The sequence below is a fragment of the Camellia sinensis genome, chromosome 8 (assembly GCF_055761805.1).
Source record: "Camellia sinensis isolate YWXY chromosome 8, ASM5576180v1, whole genome shotgun sequence".
Taxonomy (NCBI): domain Eukaryota; kingdom Viridiplantae; phylum Streptophyta; class Magnoliopsida; order Ericales; family Theaceae; genus Camellia; species Camellia sinensis.
Genome location: NC_138968.1, coordinates 155,014,057 through 155,026,871, shown reverse-complemented (window position 1 = coordinate 155,026,871; position 12,815 = coordinate 155,014,057). Strand labels below are relative to the sequence as shown.

Genomic DNA, 12,815 nt, shown 5'->3' with positions numbered 1-12,815 from the left:
ACCGGTTGAACTGTTGACCGATCAGGGTTTTGGTTCGAATGTACCCTCGAAACCATTCCAATCCAAAAACCGGCCTATTTAGAGAGAATCGAAAAAACCAGTAGTTTAACTGCCGAATCGGTCGACCTGGGGATGGGTCAGCTGAATCAGCCGGGTTGATAAAATTAAAAATTTTGAACTTTTTTTTTGGATATTTTCTAACTATTTTTTTATTTATTCTTTCTTTCTTATTTTATATATATATATATATATTATATAAAAAAAATTAATTAGAAACTCTCTTTCAAAGGTCTTCTCTTGTGAGGAATTTCATTGAGAGCTTGAAATTATTGTGAAACTCTTTACCCATTTATAAGAAAATAATTCTTTCAAAAAAATTTAAGAAATTCGTGTGGGATTTAATCAAATTTATTGGAGGGAGACTTGAAATTTTGACATACTTCCAAATTTTTTGCTCTTCTTTCAATCAAATTATTTGAATTAAAATCATATGGAGGGAATATTGAATATTTAGTTTCCTATTCCAAAATTAAAATTAATAATATTTTAAAATATACTATTATATTTTTCAGTAAAAAAAAATATTAGGAGACATATTTAAGATAATTTAATATTTTCAAATTTTTTTATTTATAATTTTATTACTTATATTTTTATTTAAATATAATTTTAATATATTTAAGATGTCACGGTTCGATTCCGATTTAACCCAATGGTTGAATCAGTTACCCGTCCACTCAATCCCTTTTTCAATTCGCTCACTGATCTAATTTTTAAAACATTGGTCTCCATGGCCTATTTGTGAATTTTGAATTTTGATTTCGTGTCATCATATTTGCTTTACTCTATTGGTGGTGAGATTGGTTAGCAATTTACTGAGTCTCACATAAATTATATTTATTTTGTAAAAATATTATGGGATTATTGATATGTTCAAAGGGTGGGATTAGTAATTTTACGGAAGTTGAGATTCACAATCTAATATCCGAGAATTTGAGATAAAAATATAATTTTACTCCCACTTTATAAGAATAACAAAGTTACTTTTAATATATATTGAAGACTTTGACATAAATTTATAAATTTAATTACAACCAACAAATATCACTATATTTAGTACATCATTTAGGCGCTCAATTGAAAATTTTGCCCTATCTTATTTATTTATTTGTAGTGATATGTACCTTAAGGACACTTATTAATAAGACAACCCTCGCCTCCCTCAAAAAAAAAAAAAAAAAAAAAAAATTGCCATCTTAAAAAAATTATTTTGTTAATTGGTTGATTTAGGATATTTTGTATTGGTTGTTTGTTTTGGCAATTTTTCCCTACTTAGACCATCTCAAACGCTTGCTCAAATGTTTCATCAAATTTAACACTAACTTTTTCGACTCCAATCATTTCATTAAACTCATATCAAATAAAGGCAAGAATATATTTTTCATCAAATTAAGAAATTTTTTATCCTTTCATCAAATTTCGCAAATGACCGTTGGTGGACAATTGGACGGATGATTAGATTTTGGCCGCACAATTTGCTTGTCAATTGAAAATTTACTCTATGCCAGATGACTGGCTGAATTTGATGAAAAGTTTTGCTCACCATTGGAGTGCATCATATCAAATTAAACTTTTTATCAAATTTTTACTTAAATTTGATAAATTTTTTGAGTAAGTATTGGAGATACTCTTAAGTATCCAAATTCTAACTTGTCATTTTTGATAAAATTAATTCAAAATATATGACATTAAATATTCCTCAATAAATAACCAGTAAGAAACTTCTTAACAGCAATGTTATAATTATGGGATTAAAGTGGAATACATTTTTCTTTTTTGAATAAATTATACAAATAGTTCTTATAGCTTACATGATGTGTCAATTCGGTTCTTATTGTTTCAATTTGCTCAATTTTTTCCTTTAATTTAACGGATTTGTCATTTTAGTTCAATAAATAACGGTTGTTAAGTTTGGTGGACGGAAAATCTAGTTATGTGTCAATTTAGTCCCTATCAAAATTGTGCAAATTAAAATAACAGGGACCAAATTAACACATTGTGTAAACTTTCCGTCTATCAAACTTAACAACCGCTATTTATTGAACTAAAATGACACAATCTGTTAAATTAAGGGACAAAATTGAGAAAATTAAAACAGCAGAGACTAAATTAACACATCATATAAACTATAAAGATTATTTGCATAATTACCCTTCTTTCTTTTAAGATCCAAAAATGGAAAATGTGTTTGGCTGCCTAAGAAATGATAAAAAGAATTAGCTGGTTTGGATTTGGTTTTCAGAAAATTTTACTTTTTAATTTTTCATATTTTTTTGTTTTCAATAATTTTTTTAAATATTTTAAGTATTTTTTTAAATTTTTAGACACACTTAACATAAATATACTTAAAAAGTATAATACTTATGAAAAAAATATTTAAAAAATTCACTAAATATCAAAAATATAAAAAAAATACTAAAATTCAGTACATTTTTCTTATTTTTGTATATTTACTAATTTTTTAAAATAATTTTTTTATAAATATTTTACTATTTAGATACATCTAAGTAAGGTGTATATACAAAAAGTTAAAAAATTACTTCAAATTTTAAAAATATTCACTAAAACCAAAAAATACAAAAAAATAAAAAACTCAATTTTTAGAAAATTAAATTCAGAAAACTGAAACCAAACACACTTAATTTTTTTGAAATTTAATTTTTTGTTTCTCATATTTTTTTAGTAAATATTTTGAAAATTTTAAATAATTTTTTCATTTTTTTAGATGTACTTTATTTAGATGTATTTAAAAAGTAAAATATTTATAAAAAATATTTTAAAAAATCAATAAATACACAAGAATATAAAAAATGTATTGAAGTTATATATATATATATATATATATATTTTGTATTTTTGATATTTAGTAAATTTTTTAAAGATTTTTTTCGTAAATATTATACTTTTTAAGTGTATTTATATTAAGTGCATTTAAAAATTAAAAAATTACTTAAAATATTAAAAAAATTTAATAAAAATACAAAAAATAAAAAATCTCAATTTTTTAAAAATTAATTCCCGAATTTTGAAACCAAAGAAGATAGTCTTTCCTACCTTAATATTTTAAGGTGGAGGAAATATAATTTTATATATATTTTTTACCGTAATAAAGTGACCATATTATTTTTATAAATAAATTTACTTTCATGAGTGTTTATTATAAAATAATTTTTTTTACATTACATCATATAATTATATATAAATTTTTTGTAAATTTTGTTGTTGTTTATCATTAATAAAGATGGAATATGAATAACGGAGATGTTTTCGACATCAATAAAGCCAACGGCGAAATCTCAAAGACGACGACTAGTCTGTTGAGTCAAACAAAAAAAGAAAAGAAGACGATTAGTCTATATATATGGGTGTTTTGAGAAGTTGGTAAAAAGTTGGCTTTTGACTTTTTACTAAATTTTTTGGCTTTTTTGAAAGTGATTTGGGAAGTTAGTAAAAAGCTGACTTTTTTTGTTTTTAGTTTAATATTTTTTAAAAATGTCACATCACTTTAAAATGACCAAAATATCCTTACTTGACATTTATTTTTTATTTTTTCACTTTTTTCTCATGGCCCAAATTGTAATTTCAACTGTGGCGTTTTTTGACTTCCCAAATGCATAAACTTGCGTTTTGGGCCAGGAGCTTTTTTTGAAGTTGGATAAAAAACGTGGCGTTTTGATAGTCTTCCCAAAACGGCACTGAGTTAGCGCGTTTTTATTGATGTATAGAGAGGAAAAGCATCCCAATATATCTTTGTTTTTTAAAATGAATGCCGCGTGTGAATGGCACCACAAATATCTCCATGGTCTATTTGTGAATTTTGGAATATGATTTCACGTCATCATATTTGCTTTACTCTATTGGTGGTGCTCAGGTTGATTAGCAATTTATTAAGTCTTACATAAATTATACTTATTTTGTAAAAATATTATGGAATTATTGATTTTTTCAAGGGGTGGAATTAATAATTTTATGAGAGTGAAGATTCACAATCTAATATCAGAGAATTAGATATAAAAATACAATTTTACTCACACGTTATAAGAATAACAAAGTTACTTTTAGGCCATGTTTGTTTGGTTGGACATGAGCTTGGGATTGGACTAATAGTCTAATAAAATATTAATCTGATGTTTGGTTAAACAATTAAAGTACGGATTAATTATTTCAAACTTAACTATTAGTTAAGATAGGATACATAATCCAACGGATTGGTAGTCCTAGGACTATTAGTCATGGGAATACTAATCCAGTCCGCCCAAACAAACATGACCTTAATATATATTGAAGACTTTGACATAAATTTATAAATTTAATTACAATCAACAAATATCACTATATTAGTACATCATTAGGTTCTTAATTCAAAATTTTGCCCTATCTTGTTTATTTATTTGTATTGTTTAGGGGTTGTTTGGGATAGCCTAAATAAGTGTACTTTTTGTCTTTTTACGAAAAGATGTGCAGAAAAGTAGAGAGGTGATGTGATAGAAAAAAGATAAAAAGATAGATTATTTTGTGTATGTCAAACTTGGCCTTAATATGTACCTTAAGGACACTTATTAATAAGACAAACCTTCCCCCAAATTTTGCCGTCTTAAAAAAAAATTGTTTTGTTAATTAATTTGTCTAGAAAATTTTGGATTGATCGTTTGTTTTGGCAATTTTTTTCTCCTTAAGACCATCTTCAATGCTTTGTTTCATCGAATTTGATGAAAAACAAATGACCTTTTTTTTACTTCAACTACTTCATTAAACTCATGTAAATGAAGGCAATAATACATTTTTCATCAAATTAAGAAAGTTTTTATTTTTTTATCAAATTTCATAAGTGAGCGTTGATGGACGATTGAGTGAACGATTGGCCGGACAATCAAAATTTCGTCGCACAACTTGCTTGTCAATCGAAAATTTACTCTGTGCCTGATGATCTACTGAATTTAATAAAAAGTTTCGTTTACCATTAGAGTGTATCATATCAGATCAAGTTTTTTATGAAATTTTTACTTAAATTTAATAAAAATTTTAACTAAAGTATTGGAAGTGCTCTTAACCATCCAGATTCTAACTTGTCATTTTTGATAAAATTAATTCAAAATATATGACAATAAATTTTCCTTAATAAATCACCAGTAAGGAACAGCAATAATTAAAGTGGAAAACTTTTTATTTTTTAATCCAAAAGTGGAAAACGTGTTTGGCCGCCTAAGAAATGATAGAAAAGTTGGTGAATTACACACTCCGTTTGATTTCAATTTTTTAAATTTAATTTTTAATTTTTTATATATATATTTTTATTTTTAGTAAATATTTTTTTAAATTTTAAATAATTTTTATTTAAATTTTTTAGATACATTTTGATTAGATATATTTAAAAAATAAAATATTTGTAAAAAATTTATAAATATATAAAATTTATATTGAATTTCGTATTTTTTTTTATATTTTTGGCATTTAGTGAATTTTTAAAAAAAAATTTCACAAATATTTTACTTATGTTAGGTGTATCTAAAATTTAAAAAAATTATTTAAAATATTAAAAAAATTCAATAAAAATTAAAAAACATGAAAAGCAAAAAATTTTAATTTTCTAAAAAGTAAATCCTAAGTTATGAAACTAAACAATAAGACAGTGGAATGTGGATTGATTTTTTAGTTATTTTAATTTGGAGTTAAAAAGTTTCGTTTAAAATAATTTTTTTTTTAAATTTTTATAAGAAAAAAATAAAATAATTATAATTTTTATATGGTACTTTATTTTGTTAATTTTTTAACTTATTTCGTTATTTTATGATTAAAATAGCCTTTGCTATGTAAACGAGTGCTAAGTTAAAAAGTTTGGATATCAGTGTGCACTCACACGAGAGAAGAAGAGAGACTTCTTTGTCTACCAGACCCCAAAAAAAAAAAAAAAAAAAAAAAAAAAAAAAAAAAAGGCAGAAAGAAGAGAGACTGAGGGACTTGGTTCTGATTCTAACTCCTGAAGTTATGGATACATGTACACCATCGGCAAGAGTTAAGCCTCTCCAAACCTGATCAGTTTCTTATAACTTTTTTCTCCTACAAAGTTGATCTTCAATCTGGGGTGAGTTGCCTCTTTCATTGCACCATCTATCATCTTTGCTAAAAGAAGTTTTTTTTGTTTTTTTTTCTCTTTCTATAGCAGCATCTTCAATACCTACTCTTTTTTATTTTATTTTTGTTAAAATATAGTTAAAAGCTTGATTGTAACAGTCCAAGCTCTTATTTTTTAATCAATTTTTTTTTGAAAAATTCTAAACGTAGCTGTTTAGTAATTTTTTTATGAAAGAAAACGATCTTCCATCCTTATTTTTTTGGGATAAAATTTCATTAAATGTAAGTAAAAATATGATTGTTAAAATTTGGTAAAAGATTTGGTTCATCTATGTTTTAGTAAAAAATTGGCCTCCTTTGATTTGATATAGATTTGATGAAATATTTGAAACTTAGCCATTTTTTCATCGAATTTGATTTTGATGAAAAAATTGATAAATAATTAGACATGCTCTCAATAATGATATGATTATATGCCTATCTTTGAACAAGATATATATATATATATATATATGGGAAAGACTATACTTTCTTAGTCATAATTTTAAAAAATAAATTCATAATCAAATAACACATTAACCATAATTAAAAATATTATGAGTCATAATTAAAATATTATTATAATTAAAAAAATTAATCATAATTAAAAAAAAATAGTATAACTAGATGCATATGGAACAACCCTTTCAAAATGTGTATATAATAAAATTTCCCTATATATATATATATATATGTATGTATGTATTATACTTCACTTGATCTGCTGTTGCACTGGTTTTTTAGGAGAGAGTTTATGTTTGGCTGAACTTTTTCCACTGAGAAAAAGAGATCAAGATTTTCTAATAGCATGTGAAATTGAACTATAAAAATATCAAAATCAAATAGGGGAAATTATAACATATCATTTAAACAAATCATTGATACCCAAAATCTTAATGAGTTGAGGAAGGTTACTAAAGTAATCATTTCTTCCTCTAGTCTAATAACATTTTGGCAACTATAAATCCAACAAAATCTCTTCCCCAAATTATGGGCACCATAGAATTTATTTAATTTCTTGTTTAAGATACCCAAACAATATTTTGAGAGTTGATAATCTTCTTATTAGATTCCTTGTAACGGATTGGTTATTTGATTCTATTTGTGTAATTATTTATTTATTTATTTATGAATTTTGGGAGCAAGGATCCTCTAGAGTGATTTTTTCCAGTTTCCTAAAGTGCTACAGTGTATGGTTGAGATTTACTGGCAAGTGATGTGACTTGCCAGTAAATCTCAACCATACAATATAGCACTCTAGGAAACTTTAGGAAAATTTCACTCTAGAGGATCCTTGGTGGAATTTTGGGTGTTCAACACATAAATGGCAAGGAAATTCCAGTATGCAAAATATCAGAAAGAAACATGAAGCTAAATAAAATGACACAAGTTATATGTCACGTACTGCGTCTTCTGGGTTGGTCCTTGGGCATAATGCATGGGGTATGCAATATCACTCGTGGAGCCGGCTTCTCGGGCGGATGACAAGCGCCCAGTCCGTGACATATAGCTGTCTTCACTACTGACTGAATCTGAAAGATATAATATAACCTTTAACTGGATACAAATTGCAGGCAAAATGAAGATACCAGATCCAGTGGTCAATGTCCTTGTGCAAGATTTGATACATCAACTCTACACCGAAAGTAATTATATTCTTGAATTCCAGACTCACTTTGCGGAGATGAAGACTCAACTTAACCATATGCAATCCTTCATTAGCGATGCAGACAGCATTAAGGAGAAGCATAAAACTGTCAAGACTACTTTGATTGATCTGAGAGAACTCACTTATGAGGCTGATGATTTGCTGATTGATTGCCTAATCCGAGCTGACTATCATACGAGGAGAGTGAGTTCCTCTTGCTATCATCGTTTCTCTCTTCGTCAAATTTACTTCCATTATCAGACCGGAAAAAAGTTGTCAGGCATTAATAACAGAATCACCAAGATGCGCACCAACTTGAGTGACTATGTCACTCCAATTCTGGGGCGAAGCAGCGATGAAGACGCTGGCAACAGAACTATAAGGTGGACTTCACAGGTTTACGATCAGTCCGGGATTGTGGGATTGACAGAAGATACTAGCAGAATCAAAGGATGGATTTTGGCCAGCAATGAGGTTTTGCATCGGGTTGGGATTGTGGGAATGGGGGGATTGGGCAAAACCACCATCGTGCAAAAAATCTTCAACGACACGCATGTCATTGCTCGCTTTGAAAAGAGAATTTGGGTGTCAATTTCTCAAACATTTAGTGAGCTTGAAATCATGAAAAGCATATTGAGACAGGTAAGAGAAGATGATAGTGGATCTGATACAGGTCAAATGTTGCACAGAATTCACCAATTGCTCTCTCACAAATCGTACTTGATTGTCATGGATGATGTGTGGAGCACGGCCAATGGTTGGTGGGATCGGATCTCTAATGGGCTAGCAAAGACACCGGGCCATAGCAGTTGCATCATAATCACATCGAGGAACGAGGAAGTTGTGAAGAATATGGGAGTTGTGGATGCACGAATTCACCGGCCAAGGCTTCTAGACGAGGAAGAGAGTTGGTCTTTGTTCTGCAAAGTGGCTTTCATGGCAACAAAAGGGATATGTAAGAATCTTCAAATAGAAGGAATGGGGAAGGAAATTGTGAAAAAATGCCGAGGTCTTCCACTCGCTATCAAGACAACAGGAGGGTTATTGTACTCGAAAACATCTTTCAGCGAGTGGAAACGCATATGCGATAATTTCCACGAAAAATTAGCAACAGAAGGGAATAGCTCGGTAATGGCTTCTTTGCAGCTGAGCTATGATGAACTCCCTGCTCATCTCAAGCATTGCATACTATGTTTCTCAATTTATCCCGAAGACCATGAAATAAATGTTGAGCAGTTGGTTCGGTGGTGGATAGGGGAAGGTTTCGTGCACGAGAGGAGATCAGAAACCGCGACAGAAACAGCTTATAGGTTTCTGTCGGAACTAATCGGTAGATGCCTCGTTGATGTCATGCGAAGGAGGAATTATGATGGGAGAGTTTATAGCTGCAAAATGCACGACATGGTTAGGGACTTGACGATTAGGATTGCAAGGGAAGAGGCATTCAGCAGCTTTGATGATGGTGGCAGGCAGATACCCACAATGGATTCTCGGCGTTTGGGCGTTACCAATGAAATGAAATTCCATTCCCTGGAAAATAATTCGAAGATAAGAGCTCTGTTACTCATGGATAGTCGATCAATTAGAATTAAAAGGAATGCTGGTTTGGCCAAAGTAATGTCTCTCAGGGTCTTAGACCTCTCACATGTTAAGTTGGAAAACATTTGTGTATATGATTTCTGGGGTTGGATTAGTTCCTTGAAACGCCTCGCTTGTTTGAACCTATGTGACGTTGCAAGCCTAATCGAAGTGCCAGACTCAATTGGAAAGCTTTGGAACCTCCAGATTTTGATCCTAGCAGAATGTAGTAACTTACAGAAATTGCCAGCATCGATCACAACGCTACACAAGCTCATTGTTTTGGATCTGGGGAATTGTCCGGCTCTCAAGTACTTACCGCAGGGGATTTCGAGCCTCTCTAATCTTCAAGAGCTCTATGGATTCAAACCGGCAAGTCTTGCACACACCGAAAGCTGTCATTTTGGCGAACTTAAGAATTTCATTGACCTTCGAGTGTTACATTTAGACATAAACCAAGAAAGCATAATTGAGGACGAGGAGCTCGGAGCACTGGCAGATCTGCAAAAACTGAGGGTGTTATTGATCAATACCGAAAATTGCGAGGACATGAATATTCTAAATAAGCTCAACAAGCTCACCCCTCCTCCGCATCTTGAAGAGCTGTACCTTGGGCATTATCATGGAGAAGCTACACCAGATTGGATAAACCCTAACTCACTTCCTGAATTACAATATCTTTGCCTTGAGTATGCGAGGCTTGTTGATATGAGTCCGTTGTTTTGGAGCAGTGATGGTGGGAATTCATGGAAAGTTGAAGGGCTGTGTTTGAAGTTCTTGCCTAGATTGCAGGTGGAGTGGAGTAGGGTGCAGAGTGTGATGCCGTCACTGAGGTACTTGGAAGTTAGCCACTGTTATATGTTGCAGTCATTCCCCTGTGATGTTGTGAATCTTGGATCATGGATGAAAAGAGACGAAGAAAGCGAGGATGGCAACTTGATAGTTGATACCATCAATGCCCAGCAGAGTGTTATGAATAATTAATGTGCGACTCAGATTTGTTCGCAACTCGCATTGATTTTTCGAGATACAATATATGTTACTGTATTTGTTTGTGTAGTTACAGGATGATGTTTTTAGGTTTGATCTCTATGAATTGGTATTGTATTGTATTGTTCTATTATATATATTGGTCTGAAATTTGGTAGTTTGTTTGTAATGGGTTTGCTGACTTATTTGGGCTTTGCGAGATATGAAGCATATTATATTGGATTGTAAAAATGTAACCCATATTGGTAAAGTCAAATACAATCCTGTACCGTGCTTGGTGGAGACCACGGGTGTGTTTGGTTTGTATTTTAAAACACATTTTTGGAAGAAAATTTTCAAAGATTTAAATTTTTTTTTTTTTAAAATTACTTCTCTTTTTATTATACATCAATCAATTATTTTTTCTCCCTCATATCTCCTTCTCAATCATTTTTTCTATCACATATATTTACTCAACTATAACAAAATATCAAATCATTTCAAACTTTCAAATTCTAAAATTATTTTCAAAATATAAAACTAATGAAACTAAAAAAATTTCTAAAGTCTCTCTAAATTTTTTTTTTTTGAAAATTTGTCTTAAAACACAGGCCAAACGCGCCTCACATTTCTGGTTGTTTTGTAAAAATGATTAAAAGTTGGTTTTTTAATGTTTTTTAAAATGTATAAAAATTATGAAAGATGATATAATACAAAATAAATTAAAATTTAAAAAATAACTTTAATCATCCTCTCAATATAACCCTTCGTGGGACAGAACGTGGCAAATTGTAATTCTCTCTCAAAGCATCATACCTGGAAACAAAAATGAAATTGTAAACGTAAACAAAAGGGGTGGTCGAGTTTAAATCATGAAAGTGAGGCAAACTAAACAATAATAAATAATAAAAAAAATAATGATTTATTTTATAGTGTTAAACGTATGAGGATTATTAAACTCGTAACCAAAGAGTGTTAGAATAGCGCGAGAGTTGTTTGCATACTCATGTGAGGGAGATTAAGAACTATTTTAAGGAGATGGTTATAATTAATTTTTTGATTAAAAATTGATTATAATTATTTTTTTATGAGAGAGAGAAGTGGGTTATAATTTGAGAAGTGGATTATAACCCATTTCCCGAAAGGCCCTTAATACAACCCTGCAGTCAAACATGCGCGTTGAGCTCCCAATCCCATCACCAATTTCGGTTCAACCCAACGGTTGAATCGGTTACCCATCCACCCAGTTCTTTTTTCGATTCACTTAACGATCCAATTTTTTAAACATTGGTCTCCATGGTCTATTTGTGAATTTTGAATTTTGATTTTTGATTTCATGTCATCATATTTGCTTTACTCTATTGGTGGTGAGATTGATTAGCAATTTATTGAGTCTCACATAAATTATATTTATTTTGTAAAAATATTATGGGATTATTGATCTTTTCAAAGGGTAGGATTAGTAATTTTACGGAAGTTGAGATTCACAATCTAATATCAGAGAATTGGAGATAAAAATACAATTTTACTCCTACTTTATATGAATAACAGAGTTTCTTTTAAAATACATCGAATGCTTTGACATAAATTTATAAATTTAATCACAATCAACAAATATCACTATATTAGTACATCATTTAGGCTCTCAATTCAAAATTTTGCCCTATCTTATTTATTTATTTGCATTGATATGTACGTTGAGGACACTTATTAATAAGACAACCCTTCCACCCCAAAAAAAAAAAAAAAAAATTGCCATCTTAAAAAAAATGTTTTGTTAATTGGTTGATTTAGGATATTTTGTATTGATTGTTTGTTTTGGCAATTTTTTCCTACTCAGACCATCTTAAACGTTTACTCAGATGTTTCATCAAATTTAAATTTGATAAAAAACAGTAACTTTTTCCACTCTAACTATTTCATTAAACTCATATCAAATAAAGGCAATAATATATTTTTCATCAAATTAAGAAATTTTTTATCTTTTCATCAAATTTCACAAATGACCGTTGGTGGACAATTGGATGGACAAGCGGTTAGACGACCAGATTTTGGCCACACAACTTGCTTGTCAATCAAAAATTTACTTTATGCCGGATGACCAGTTAAATTTGATGAAAAGTTTCGCTCACCATTAGGGTGCATCATATCAGATTAAACTTTTTATCAAATTTTTATTTAAATTTGATAAATTTTTTGAGTAAGTATTGGAGATACTCTTAAGTATCCGAATTGTAACTTGTCATTTTTGATAAAATTAATTCAAAATATATGACATTAAATATTCCTCAATAAATAACCAGTAAGAAACTTCTTCACAGCAATGTTATAATTATGGGATGAAAGTGAAATACTTTTTTCTTTTTTGGGTAAATTATACAAACAGTTATTGTAATTTACATGATGTGTTAATTTGGTTCCTGTTATTTCAATTTGCTCAAATTTTTCC

The 12,815-nt window shown here is 29.6% G+C and overlaps 1 protein-coding gene across 1 annotated transcript; it reads left to right on the top strand.

The window, feature by feature from the left end:
* Positions 1–5,858: 5,858 nt before the first annotated feature.
* On the top strand, positions 5,859–10,544 carry LOC114259937 (disease resistance RPP13-like protein 4). Its single transcript, XM_028199965.2, has 2 exons — positions 5,859–6,142; positions 7,746–10,544. The coding sequence occupies exon 2, from the start codon at positions 7,751–7,753 to the stop codon at positions 10,379–10,381; it is 2,631 nt and encodes an 876-aa protein (XP_028055766.2). The 5' UTR covers positions 5,859–6,142; positions 7,746–7,750; the 3' UTR covers positions 10,382–10,544.
* The last annotated feature ends 2,271 nt before the right edge of the window (positions 10,545–12,815 follow it).